This window comes from Colobus angolensis, unplaced genomic scaffold (assembly GCF_000951035.1).
Source record: "Colobus angolensis palliatus isolate OR3802 unplaced genomic scaffold, Cang.pa_1.0 Scaffold14, whole genome shotgun sequence".
Classification (NCBI taxonomy): domain Eukaryota; kingdom Metazoa; phylum Chordata; class Mammalia; order Primates; family Cercopithecidae; genus Colobus; species Colobus angolensis.
The window spans coordinates 16,978,789-16,993,249 of NW_012114488.1; the positions used below are offsets into that span (position 1 = coordinate 16,978,789).

Sequence of the window (14,461 nt, forward strand, 5' to 3'; positions counted from 1 at the left end):
GCACACCAACATGGCACATGTATACATATGTAACAAACCTGCACGTTATGCACATGTACCCTAGAACTTAAAGTATAATAGTAATAATAATAAAAAAAGAATGCCAGTGAGGACTCCAAAGGTTAAGAAAATGCAGGCCGACTTTCCCCCTGAATAGTGTAGACAAATGATTTTAAAAAGCAATACCAAATGGCAGCAACTACTCTGGATTGCCTTTTAAGAGAAATCAAATACGCTCTAGTGAATTCTTTGATCTATATTTATCAAAGGGTTTCAGTTTCAGACATGGCTCACAGGCCAGTGAATTTTTGTTCTTTGCCCCAGTTATCTTCCAGTCAACCGAAGGGCACATGTTTTCTAAGGAGACTGGTTACTGTATCCAATATTATGATATTGTCACAAGCAGACTGCTTAGAAACATGTGCTTCAGTATGCTCCATGAAGACTGAATATGCTGTTCTATGATGAAGCCTTTGCTAATTAGATCTCTGCCAAGAGACTCAAATCTATTCCCAAATATAGAATTTCTGTATTACAGCTCTATGAATTGCAGTTACATTCAGGTGCCAGAACAAACTGATAAATATTTAAGCTCTTTCTGTGCTTGTCTGATAAATAAGACAGGATGGAATTACTTGACACACTAAATTTAACTCAGTGTTTAGTTTCAAGATCCTTTACTGGTTGTTTAAACCCTGAGCATTATAGCTTGATTCGGGCTTACATTTAAAACCTTAAATTCCTCAACCCGGACATCTACTTTGTAGCTCATAGGGAGGCAGGCACTTAAAAAAATACCTGCTTTAATCTTTAAATAAGAAAGCCAAAGGATAGTAAAAAGAATAAACAAAATTCAGTCAAGGCTGGGCACAGTGGCTCATGCCTGTAATCCTAGCACTTGGGGAGGCGGAAGCAAGTGGATCACCTGAGGTCAGGAGTTTGAGACCAGCCTGGCCAACACTGTGAAATCGTCTCCACTAAAAATACAAAAATTAGCTGGGCGTGGTGGTGTATGCCTGTAATCCCAGCTACTCAGGAGGCTGAGGCAGGAGAATCTCTTGAACCTGGGAGGCAGAGGTTGCAGTGAGCCAAGATCGCACCACTGCACCCCAGTCTGGGCAACAGAGTGAGACTTTGTCTCAAAAAATTTTTTTCAGTCAGATGCTTACTTCATTTGCTTTCATTCTTTCATGTTTATGATTAAGTGTTTACGTGATGAATTTTTCTCTGCAATCTGCCATCTAGAATCTGATTTTGCAGTGTTTTCATTTTGTTTAACAGAATGTGCAAGTGGAAGGATCACTTTGTTTTGTTAGTTTGTAATTACCATTTTTACAGCATTATATTGTATTACATTCATTTGTAATATTTCTACTTTTTGAAGTGTATTGAGGCTTTTCTTTCCTTTTTTTTTCTTTTTTTTTGAGATGGAGTCTCACTTTGTTGCCCAGGCTGTAGTGCAGTGGCACGATCTCAGATCACTGTAACCTCTGCTTCCCAGGTTCAAGCGATTCTCCTGTCTCAGCCTCCTAAGTAGTAGCTGGGATTGCAGGTGCCTGCCACCATGACTGGCTAATTTTTAATTTTTATTATTTTAATTTTATTATTTTTGAAATAGAGTCTCACTCTGTTGCCCGCCCAGGCTGGAGTGCAGTGGCACAATCTCGGCTCACTGTAACCTCTGTCTCCCTGGCTCAAGTGATTCTCCTACCTCAGCCTCCCAAGTAGCTGGGATTATAGGTGCCTGCCACCATGCCCTGTTAATTTTTGTATTTTTAGTAGAGATGGGGTTTTGCCATGTTGGCCATGCTGGTCTCGAACTCCTGACCTCAAGTGATCCTCCTGCCTCGGCCTCCCAAAGTGCTGGGATTATAGGCATGAGCCACGATGCCCTGCCGAGGGTTTCTTTATGACTTTTTTTTTTTTTTTTTTTTTTTGGGATGGAGTCTTGCTCTGTCACCCAGGCTGGAGTTCGGTGGTGTGATCTTGGCTGGCTGCAGCCTCCGCCTCCCGGGTTCAAGTGATTTTCCTGCCTCAGCCTCCTGAGTAGTTGGGAGTATAAGGCTCGTGCCACCATGCCTGGCTAATTTTTGTATTTTTTAGTAGAGTTGGGGTTTCTCCATGTTGGTCAAATGCCTCAAACTCCTGACCTCAGGTGATCTACCTGCCTTGGCCTCCTAAAGTGTGGGGATTACAGGCAAGAGCCGTCGCGCCTGGTCAGATACGGCCTTTTTTAAAACATTCTAGAAATACTTAAGAAGTATATTTTTTGGTACTGGGTTACAGAGTTTGATAAATAATCACAAGGTCTGACTTACAATGTTTAGAATTTCCATAATTTCACATTTCTGACCACTTGATTGGTCTTGGATTGAGAATGATGTAAAATCTCCTGTTTGGATGTGTTTCTAATTCTCATTACATCACTAGTAATTTCTACATCATTAAAAATTTCTACAAATTAGTGCATGGGAGACATTCATTTGAACATTCTTGAAAAACATCTCAAATTAAAATAGCTCTTGAAAGATGACAACCATCATTATTTATAAATAGCATTGCTTTTTTTAAATTTTCTTTTTAGATCCTAGGGTACACATATAGGTTTGTTACATGGGTATACTGTATGATGCTGAGGCTTGAGCTTCTAATGATCCTGTTGCCCATGTGGTAAATGTAGTACCCGACATGTGGTTTTTCAACTTTTCCTCTCCCCACCCCCCCTTTTGGAATCCCTAGTATTTATCGTTCCCATTTTTATGTCCATGAGTACCCAATGTTTATTATATGTGAGAATTTATATGTGAGAACATGCGGTATTTGGTTTTCTGTTTCTGAGTTAATTTGCTTAGGATAATGGCCCCAGCTGCATCCATGTTGCTGCAAAGGACATGACTTTTTTTTTTTTTTTTTGAGACAGAGAGTTTTGTTCTTGTTGCCCAGGCTGGAATGCAATGCTGCGATCTCAGCTCACTGCAACCTCTGCCTCCTGGGTTCAAGTGATTCTCCTGCCTCAGCCTCCTGAGTAGCTGGGATTACAGACATGTGCCACCATGCCTGGCTAATTTTGTCTTTTTAGTAGAGATGGGGTTTCTCCATATTTGTCAGGCTGGTCTCAAACTCCTGACCTCGAGTGATCCGCCTGCCTTGGCCTCCTAAAGTGCTGGGATTTATAGGCATGAGCCACCACCACGCCTGGCTGATTTTGTTCTTTTTTTTATGGCTGTGGCATCACTTTCTTTTAAACTGTATTTTTATAAGAAATAAGATGGCCGGGCATGGTGGTTCATGCCTGTAATCTCAGCCCTTGGGCGGCTGAAGCAGGAGGACTGCTTGAGTCCAAGAGTTTGAGACCAGCCTGGGCAACATAGTGAGACCCCATGTCTAAAAAAAAATTAAAAAAGTAGTCAAACATGGTGGGATATGCCTGTAGTCCCAGCTACTTGGGAGGCTGAACTGGGAGGATCACGTGAGCCCAGGAGGTTGAGGCTGCAGTGAGCTGTGATCATGCCATTGCACTTCAGTCTGGGTGACAAAGTGAGACTCTGCCTTAAAAAATAAATAAATAAATAAATAAATACAAAGAAAAAAGAATGAACACCTAATGTTGAAGAAAGATGGGCTCTGGGTAAATTGATGGCACCAAGTAGTGATGTGTTTGTCACTGAGTGCAGAAACAACATAAGAAAGTCTAGGAAAAAAAGGACCATTTAATAGCCTGACCTTAGCAGAGCTCTGGAGGTCCTGCTCTCACCTAGGCCTCATACTAGGATCCAACAAGGGAATTTTCTATGAGAGTTGGCTGCTGCCATCAGGACTGAAGTCTAAAAAATAAGTAGAAGCTGGGAGCACCCAGTGACTTCAGTGGTTGTACTGACTAGAACCACAAAACTGATACAAAATGGCTGAAAGTTGGTTGGTAATAGCTCCAGTGATATATTCCTTTTTTAATCATGCATTAAGTAGGAACTTGTTCATTCATTCAATAAGTATTTACAGACCAGCCCCATGGACCTGGCTATATGCTAGGCATAACTGACTTGACAGTGAAAGAACAAGGCCTCTGTCCTCACTGGCTCATTTGCTATTTAGTGAGGAAGACAGATGAACCCCAAATCACAGTAAAGCAGAGGAGATTATGGCAGGAGTCTGCTGCACGGAAGGCTTCACCCAGTCTAGAGGTTTCAGCTGATTCTTCAGATGATGCAGGGTGGGGTGGGATGGGCGAAGTGTTCCTGGCAGAAGGAGCAGGGTGTTTAAAGGCCAGGAGACAGCGAGGAGCATTCACAGACCTAAGAGAAGTTCAGTATGGTATGGGTGGAGGTAGACAGAGTGTGACACAGAGAAGAGCAAGAAATGGTGACAGAGGGATAGCAGGTAGGGATAGAATGGAGATGACTTATCAACCATAATAATGAGTAATGATTTTATTGGGGGGTGTGAGGTGGCCAGTTTTTCTTTAGATTTAATTCAACTTACTTCGAGATGTTTGTTGTTTATTTCTGCTAGAATTCCCATACTTTAAAAATCATCCTTGCATTTTACGTCTATATCCCACCTCAGCCACTTATCAGCACTATAACATGCAAATCACTTAAACTCTTTGTGTCAGTTTACTCACCTGTAAGGGTGCCTAGAACAGTCTCTGGCACACAGTATGACTCAATCATGCCATTAATCCATCTGTCTGGACTCACAGAATTGTAAACCTTCCAAGTTTACTAGCAAGCAATTCTCTAAGACAACTAGGTATTTTCCTTTAAAGAATGGTAAGCACTAATAGAGCAACTGAGAGTTTTCCTTCTTTTTAATACTGTAGATTGAGTATCCCTTTTTTGAAATGCTTAAGACCAGAAGTGTTTCAGATTTCAAATTTTTTCAGGTTTTGGAATAAGTGCATTCATTATACTTACTGGTTGAGTATCATTAATCTGAAAATCTGAACTCTGAAATGCTCTGATGAGCATTCCCTTTGGGAGTCACGTTGGTGCTCAAAAACTTTCAGATTTTGGAGCATTTTGAATTTTGATTTTTTTCAGTTAGGGATGCTCAACCTGTATTATAAAAGAAATTGGAAGGATGGCCATTCTTGTTGTAGTTATTAAGAAACACAATACACTATTCCACTGAAAAAAAAGTTATAAAACAAATTAAACCATTATTAACAGTTTAATTATATTTTTGAGATGTTTATGAAGTTTATCATTTAGACTCTTCTTTTCACTTTTCATACCAGTTTCATATCTCATACTGTAATTCAAGAGTTGACTATATCTTCCTGTAAGATCAGACTGCTTGTGATTCCAGGCCTATGGAACAAAACTGTACCTTTACAAGTTGCTCCTGTTTATGTTCCAACTCCCGGATTTCTTGGTTGAGGATGACTGCAACATGCTGAGGTTGGCTCCGACATTTACTACAGATGCCATGCTGAGTTAGGTCATCACACACAGGACAGTGTAAGGTAGTAAAATATTGTGAAATAGTGCCTTTCCGCCCTTCAGGTTCACTTCGCGAGGAGTTGGTGGCTTTATGGATCTATAAAAACATCCATTCAGAAGTAAGTCTGAGTCAGTTTCACAGCAGAGCTGTTATTTTCATGCTAATTACAGGTTTACTCAGGCATTATTTCATTCATTCATTCATTCACTCACTCATTCGACAAATGTTGAGTAGCTACTATGTGCCAGACACCGTTCCAGACACTGGAGCTACAGAAATGAATGAAGTCCTTGCTTTCATGGAACTTACATCTTATTATCAGATACATTTTTTTTTTAATTACTATAATTTAAGTTCTAGGGTACATGTGCATAACATGCAGGTTATGTAAGTATACACGTGCCATGTTGGTTTGCTGCACCCATCAACTCATCATTTACATTAGGTATTTCTCCTAATGCTATCCCTCCCCCAGTCTCCCACCCCTCGACAGGCCCTGGTGTGTGATGTTCCCCGCCCTGTGTCCAGGTGTTCTCATTGTTCAATTCCCACCTATCAGTGAGAATAGGTGGTGTTTAGTTTTCTGTCCTTGTGATAGTTTGCTGAATGATGGTTTCCAGCTTCAACCATGTCCCTGCAAAGGACATGAACTCATCCTTTTTTACGGCTACATAGTATTCCATGGTGTATATGTGCCACATTTTCTTAATCTAGTCTATCACTGATGGACATTTGGGTTGATTCCAAGTCTTTGCTATTGTGAATAGTGCCGCAATAAATCACTTTGTAAGAAAGTTATTAGGTTAGCCTCTCAAATGTCATTGGGTTAACATTCTTGCTGGTGATGAAATGAAAATTAGTAATAAAGAATATGAATTTCCTGTGTTAGAGCCAGGATATGTGCTTAGAACACTTACAGTAACATACAGGTGGGCAAGATCATCTAACACAAAGCCTATTTTATAATAAAGTGTTGAATATCTCATGGAATTTATTGGATACTGTACTGAAAATGAAAAACAGAATGGTTGTATGGGTACTTGAACTATGGTTTCTACTGAATGCATATTATTTTTGCACCATCATAAAGCAGGAAAATCTTAAGTTGAACCATCGTAAGTTGGAGAACAACTATAATGCTATTTTACCATTGCAGTAATTCTGGTTTCTTCAGGACTGTGTCTAGCGTGTCTAGATACTAAATCCTACACCTTTCTTAGACCTTCATTTCGAAGGAATTTTTGCTGTCCATTTATTTTCCATTAACTGGTTTATTCTACGTTATTTTGTGGCTGTTCACCATTGAAACTGTGGGATTTATTTTAATATTTCTATAATTTGGACAACTTGACAGGAGCTAGGAATGTGTTTGTAGAATACTTAAAGGTTTCTCTTTTAGGAAACCAGAAGAGCGTGGCATCTTTGCCAGTTTAGGATACAGGATCTGCTTTGCTCTCACAGTGAAACAGGAAAGGTTCCCTTGTTTCCCTCGCAGGGTGTGCGACAGGGGGAATGGCTTGCTTCTTTAGTGTCCCGCTGCTCAAACCTCTAGGGAAGCATACAGATGGGCAGGTTGTGGGGCTCTGGCCCCACGGCAGTGTCTAGGGGTGAATGCTTACAGCTGAAGCCCCAGTGGGTGTGTGTTACAGGGTACTCTTTTAGTTTGCCATCTATAGGCGGTTTGTGTTAACCAGCTCAATCAGACCCTCTAGCTTGTCTCAAAGATGGAGGGCTTTCTGTATCCCGGGTTCTTGCCTTGGTGTACCAGAAGAATCTGATCACCCGTGGGCTTGGAGAAAATGAGTGCAATGTTTTATTGAGTGGAAGTAGCTCTCATCTGATGGTGGAATCAGAAGGGAGATGGTTTTCCCCTGGGGTTGGGCTGCTAGGTGACCCCGTCTCTTCTCCGACTGCCCTGGCCAAACTCCACCTCATTCTGCCGGTCAATGGCCTGCCAGCATGCCAGTGCCTCTCAGTGTGCTGTTCTGCTGGCATGCTCCTCTTGACAACCAGCCACTTGGGTCTTCCACCAAAGTGTTCCTCACGACGTCCGGCCGCTTGTGTGTCTGCCCACTAGGGTCTTGGGTTTTTATTGGCCCAGGATTGGGGCGTGGCGGGCCAAGGTGGTCTTGGAAAATACAACATTTGGGCATGAAAGCAGGAGCGCCTATCCTCACCTAGGTCCGTGGGGGTGGAGCCCTGGCCAGGGACCCACCCACCAGCACTTCCCTTCTCCCTATTCGTATCATTTAATGGGACCACACTCTTCCCTTCCCAGCACTCCCATATCAATAGCACAAAAAATCTTTAGTTCTACTGAAAATTTGGAGTGAAATCTCTCCATAGTTAGAGTACACGTACTATTTGGTAAGCTTACCCTTGGTAATTCATGATACCAGCTGAAGACATCAATACCAATAAGTGAGAAGATTCTTGCTAAGGGTGGAAGGATTTGCTTGGTAATATAGTAAGTGGCATTCAGTCTCAGAGTTGGGTCCTGCAGGACTTCCACTGGGCGCCTTACAAGCTGGATAAGTGGTACTCCGGGGGTCCCATAAATGATGACGTATGGCACTCGCTCACCAACTTGAGGCTCAGAGCGCCGGTCATAAGCCAGCATTTTCCTATTCAAATTAAAAAAAAAAAAAAACCACACTCAAATACTGTCACGGAAGCCATCTTTCTCGCAAATTAAGTCAGAATTAAACAACAATAAAACAATGGAAAAGCTACAAAAGACACTTTCAAAACATAATTACTATTTGAGAGTAATATACATTTTGCTTAGTTGACACCAATATAGATATGCTACAGGAGTTTAAAAATTACTCCATAAATCATTGTTACCTGGAAAATAATGAGTTGGCAGATATCAACTAGCTTAAGATGTACTTTAGGTGGGAGTGGTGGCTCATGCCTGTAATCCTAGCATTTTGGGAGGCCAAGGATCGCCTGAGCCCAGGAGTTTGAGACCAGCTTGGGCAACACAGTGAGACCCCCATCTCCACAAAAAAATTAGCCACCATAATGGTGCACACCTGTTATCCCAGCTACTTGGGAGGCCAACATGGGAGGATCGCTTGAGCCTGGGAGGTCAAGGCTGCAGTGAGCTGTGATTGCACCACTTCTTTCCAGCCTAGGTGACGGAGTGAGACCCTGCCTCCGGGGGCGGGAAAAAGATGTATTTTATCCCCTAAGAATGAGAACTAACTATCATAAATCTACCATGAAAGATAAGAGAGAATTTATCCAGTTAATCTGATTCCAATATGATACCATCTAAATGCTTCGGTAGAACAATATGAAGGACTACCTAATCATTTTGATGTACAAAAAACAAATGAATCAAGCACTGTGTCACAATTTCTTTGCATAAGTTTCTGAAGGAAAGCCCAAAAGCGGATTTCCTCTTCACACCTTGAGTATTCACTAACCTTCAGTGAGGCTTCATGTGTGCAGGTAAAGAAACAATTGTACTCTAGACCTGTGCAGAATCCCAGGACTATCCTGGCAAGGTACTGAGGGTATCATTACCTTGTAAGTTCAAGGGCTGGCACACAAGCTCCTGGTTTATAAGAAAAACTTCCTCTGTATTCCTTGGCAAAGATAAAGTCTTGTATGCTGGCCTTTCCTTCCAGAAGCTTCATACATTGTCGCTGAACATACTGTTTAATTAGACTTATATCTCTTGTTTCAAATAGCAGCTTTAGAGAACGCTCAAGTATCTTAAAACAAAACAGATATGCAAGTAAAGATAAAATATCTCCTAGTATGTTTCACCACTGTTATTATACTTTCAATTATGTAACTACTGGGTAACTTGCTAACCTACCTAAATAATCTCTTACTTACAATGATAGGATAATAAAAATTATTAAAAATTGAAAGTTATTTGAGACTTTATAGAGCTTGCTATTTCTAAAAACAGAGTATCATGTGGTTTGAGGAAAATCATGTAGAATGACATGCAGATGAACATTTCCTATGTGATAAGCAACATAAAACATGCAATTTTTTTTAATAGTCAAAGCACTCTAGGTACAAGAAACCAGACACGAGCTCACATATTGTTTTTTCATTTACCAGTATAGAAAGGGTCCTGATTCAGTCACAGGCAGCACAGAGAAGTTTAAAGATTACCAGGCAGTCAAATCCAAATCAGCCTTTTTGACTTTTTATGGTGTTGATAAATAACTGTGACAGAATTTTCTGTGTTGGAAATTTCTACTAGGAAATAACCAACGTGCAGTGGATTTATGTGATTAATTTTTTTTTTTTTTCCGAGATGGAGTGTTGCTTTGTCGCTCAGGCTGAAGTGCAATGGCATGATCTCAGCTCACTGCAACCTCTGCCTCTCAGGTTCAAGCAATTCTCCTGCCTCAGCCTCCCAAGTAGCTGGGACTACAGGTGCATGCCACCACACCCGGCTACTTTTTTGTTTTAGTAGAGATGGGGTTTCACAGTGTTAGCCAGGATGGTCTCGATCTCCTGACCTCGTGATCCGCCCGCCTTGGCCTCCCAAAGTGCTGGGATTATAGGTGTGAGCCACTGTGCCCGGCCAAGTAGATTAAATTTAAGTTAGTTCTAGGTGAAAGCTCTGTGTCTTATTCTGAATAATTTCAGAACCAATGGATATTTATACAATAATCTTGTTAATCTTGGGTACAATTCTGCCTACAGAGAAAGAAGGTACTGGATTATATCCCTTCCAGAAATAGTGCTGAAAAAAATCCCAAATTCACATATTATATATATGACATAATACACTGATAATATTCAATCCATTATGCTTTTAATGCTCTCACAAAACAGTATATAGAGTGCTATTCCCATTTATACCATTTATTTTTGTTTTGCTACAGAAGGAGTCTAGGCCCAAGTAAAGAAAAAGCCAAAATACCATGGTTATTATGGTTGAGAAATTTGAGTAATTTATAGCTAATTGTTTGAAAATCTTCCTAATTTGCATTTGATAATCCAAATAAGTGAAAGTTCAGTTAATCTGGAATGGCTTATGTTACTTATGCAATCTCTCTGTTTCTCTTTTTTTTTATTTTGATGGAGTCTCACTCTGTTGCCCAGGCTGGAGTGCAGTGTTGTGATCTTGGCTCTCTGCAGCCTCTGCCTTCCAGGTTCAAGTAATTCTCATGCCTCGGCCTCCCGAGTAGCTGGGATTACAGGCATGCGCCACCACACCTGGGTAATTTTTGTATTTTTAGTACAGATGGGGTTTCACTATGTTTGCCAGGCTGATCTCAAACTCCTGACCTCAAGTGATCTGCCTGCCTTGGCCTCCCAAAGTGCTGGGATTACAGGTGTGGGCCACCACACCGGGTCTGTTTCTCTTGTTTATCCTGCTCTGCTTTTGGGAGTTGTTACAATATGACATATATGATCTCCAGGCAATAGGCAGGAAACTCTCATGTATTGCTTTTTAGTAATTTTGATAAAACCTAAGGTATGGGGGGAAGTCAGAAACTTAAGTACTAAAATCAAATAAATTGTTTTTATTAGAAATAAAATTCTATCTATTCAGGAGGCTGAGGCAGAAAGACTGCTTGAACCCAGGAGGTCAAGGCTGCAGGGAGCCAGGATTGGACTACTGTACTCCAGCCTGGGTGACAAAGTGAGACCGTGTCTCAAACAAACAAAACCAAAACAAAATATCACAAATAAAATTCTCAAAATTAATGTAGTTTCTTCTATACTTATATATAATTATACAGGCTATAGTTCCTTCATCTAGATGTATGTTTCAGGATAGTTACATTTTCACCAGATACTTTAGCCACTTCTTTCTCACAGATAATGACAAGACAGATAAACCTTACCTTAGAAACAGCAGGGCAGGAATCTCTTCTGACTGTTTCTATTCCTTTTGCATCAAATACTGGGTCCTTCTGATCCAGTGTTTCATACATGTAACCCACATACCTCTTTTTTGTTTGTAAAACACAGGGCAAATATACCTGTGGTAAAATTAATAAAATGCCTCTTAATAACCATTTTTCCCCCACCAAGAATATTTTATTTTTATGTCTCTGTGCTTTCTTTAGTCAAATATCCATTATTAAAAAAATTCTAAATATGACTTAGGGCCCAACAAATTCATGATATAAGACGTGGGAGCAAAGTGAATTGTCTTTAAGTTGTTACCACTTGCTCACTCCTTTTCTTGCACTACCAGTTTTGTTTATTTGCTAAATCAAGTATAAACACTTTAGCTTGGCATTCAAGACAGTCTATATAGTCTGGTCTCAACTTTATTTTTCCAGATCTCCTGCTACCCTGTATTTCCATACTGTGCTTTTCCAATTCCATACATGCCATTTTCTTCTGTTCAGAATGATTGCAGCCCCATGTCTGCCTACTGAAATTCTAACCATTTTTCAAGACATAACCATTTTTCAAGACACATTTCATCGTTACTTCCTATATGGAGTCTCTCTTTCCAGCCCAGGAGGACACAATTCCTCCTTTCCTTTGTGCTCTCACAGTGTTTAAGCAGACTATTCTCATCTTGCTTTCTGTTATGTTTGTAACAAAAGAGAATGCTTATATAAATTAACCTTTCCTTTTAGATTACTGGCTCTTAGAGGGCAGGACTGTGTCTTCCGTTTCTTTGTATTCCACACAGTTCCTGGGCTAAGTATCTTTTATACAGAAAGAAAGAAATACGTATTTGATATCTAAAGGTAAGTGAAAAAGAGTTGAAAGTCTTTGTGGTAAACTTTGTTCTGCAGAGAAAGAATGTATCTTCCATCCTATGTGGTCTTGTTCCATTGTGACTTTGTCATTCTTCCTATTAATAGTGGGGTCTATGTTCACTCCCTTTAAATCTAGAGAGGTGTGTGACACTGTGACTTTGAGCCTGGGTCATAAAAAACAAAGCAGCTTTTGTCTGTTTCTCTTTGGGATGTTCACACCTAGAACCCAACCCTCATGTTGTGAGGGAAAACAAGCAGCCCCGGTGAGAGGCCACTGGTAGGTGTTCTGGCTGATGTCCCAACTAGCAGCCAGCATCAATCACCAGACATGATTGGTAAGCAAGCTTCAGATGGTTTCAGACTTTTGCTGTTGGTTGGGTTACCCCTAACCCCTAACAGTCTTCTCAGCTGAGGAACTAGACATTGTGCAGCAGGGAAAAGCCATTCCAGTTGCACGTTGTCTGAATTCCTGAGCCATAAAATCTGTGAGCAGAATGAAATGTTTGCTGTTTTACACCATTAAGTTTGGGGTGATCTGTTACACAATAATAGTTACTGGAACAAAGTTTTCATTTCCTTACATATATACATTACTAAACAAATTTTGGGAAAATTATACAAAAGAGAAAAATACTTAAAATGTAATTTTTTTTTTTTTTTTAAAGACAGGGTCTTACTTTGTTCCCCAGGCTGGAGTGCACTGGTCAATCACAGTTCACTGTAACCTTGAACACCTGGGCTCCAGTGATCCTCCCACTTCAGCCTCTGGAATAGCTGAGACTACAGGTGTGTGCCACTATGCCTGGTTAACTTTTTAATTTTTGTAGAGATGGGGTCTGGCTATGTTGTCCAGGTTGGTGTCAAACTCCTGGTCTCAAGCAACCCTCCTGCTTTGGCCTCCCAAGGCCACAGCAGGATTACAGACATGAGCCACTACATCTGGCCCAAATTTAACACTTTAATAGACCTATATACTGTCAGTGATTCTGAAAATGTACTGAACAAATCAGAGGTCTCTAGAAGACATGTGAGTTTTATATGTGGTTACTAATACTACATTCCTCTTACCTTTTCAAACTTCAATTTCACTGGTTTAGGATTGGTAGCAGTTACAGCTTCAGCAATTTCCTGACCAATCTTAAAAGACTGCTCCTTAGTGGCTCCTTTCAGTAGCACAAACATACTAAGGGGATTAAAAATAAGGTAATGAGGAAGTCATTACAACAAAAATTTTATCAAGAGTAACTCTCCTGGCTATGACTCTGTCTAATGCCAAAGAAAACTCCCTTTCTCCTATTTACTCTTTCTTAAGATGCTTCCTATGTAAGCTTTCCTGTTTTATTACTTTCCATGTGTACTCATGATATATCTTGTTACAAATCTTTTAAGACATCCAATATTTCTAACTTAGCTACACACACAGCAGCTCAGATATCCCAGTAGTCAAGAAAGTCCTGGATCATCCCTGGACCATCCCTGGACATTAAAGGCTTTGTGTGATACACAAGGGGTCACTAACCCCGAGGCGGCAGACTGATACCAGTCAGTCTGTGATCAGTGGCAGATGAGACAGATCAGTGGCAGCATCAGATTCTCATAGGAGCATGAACCCTATTGTGAACTGCACACAAGTAAAGGATCTAGGTTGTGTGCACCTTATGAGAATCTAATGCCTGATGATCTGAGGTGGAATAGTTTCATCCCCAAACCACCCAGTCTGCGGAAAAATTGTCTTCCATGAAACCGATCCCTGGTGCTAAAAAAGGTTGGGGACCACTGTGGTCCAGGCACAGTGGCTCATGCCTGTAATCCCAGCACTTTGGGAGGCCAAGGCAGTGGATCATCTGAGGTCAGGCGTTTGAGACCAATCTGACCAACATAATGAAACCCCATCTCTACTAAAATATAAAAATTAGCCAGGCATGGTGGCATGTGCCTATAATCCCAGCAATTTGGGAGGCTGAGGCAGGAGAATCGCTTGAGTCTGGGAGACAGAGGTTGCAGTGAACTGAGATTACACTACTGCACTGCAGCCTGGGACTCCATCTCAAAAAAAAAAAAAAAAAAAGGTTGGGGACTACTGTGGTACACAGTTAAGTACATCACAAAATAAGAGACTGTGTGATTGTAAGAAAATAGAAGATGTACTTGTGATATGGGAGAAGTTTCCTTAAGGCCCACTCAACTTAAAAAAGACAGACACTGGGCCAGGCGCGGTGGCTCATGCCTGTAATCCCAGCACTTTGGGAGCCGAGGCGGGCGACCACGAGGTCAGGAGATTGAGACCATCCTAGCCAACACAGTGAAACCCC

General features: G+C 40.9%; 1 protein-coding gene across 3 annotated transcripts in view; it reads right to left on the reverse strand.

Annotated features, from left to right (window-relative positions):
• REV3L (REV3-like, polymerase (DNA directed), zeta, catalytic subunit) overlaps positions 1 to 14,461 on the reverse strand; it is a 185,017-nt gene that overhangs the window by 4,500 nt on the left and 166,056 nt on the right. For all 3 annotated transcript variants that reach the window (XM_011935019.1, XM_011935020.1, XM_011935021.1), the window contains 5 exons: positions 13,218 to 13,332; positions 11,274 to 11,411; positions 8,977 to 9,167; positions 7,820 to 8,066; positions 5,329 to 5,538 (listed from right to left, as the gene is read on the reverse strand). In XM_011935019.1, the coding sequence (XP_011790409.1) occupies positions 5,329 to 5,538; positions 7,820 to 8,066; positions 8,977 to 9,167; positions 11,274 to 11,411; positions 13,218 to 13,332 (901 nt within the window). The remainder of the gene's footprint in view (positions 1 to 5,328; positions 5,539 to 7,819; positions 8,067 to 8,976; positions 9,168 to 11,273; positions 11,412 to 13,217; positions 13,333 to 14,461) is intronic.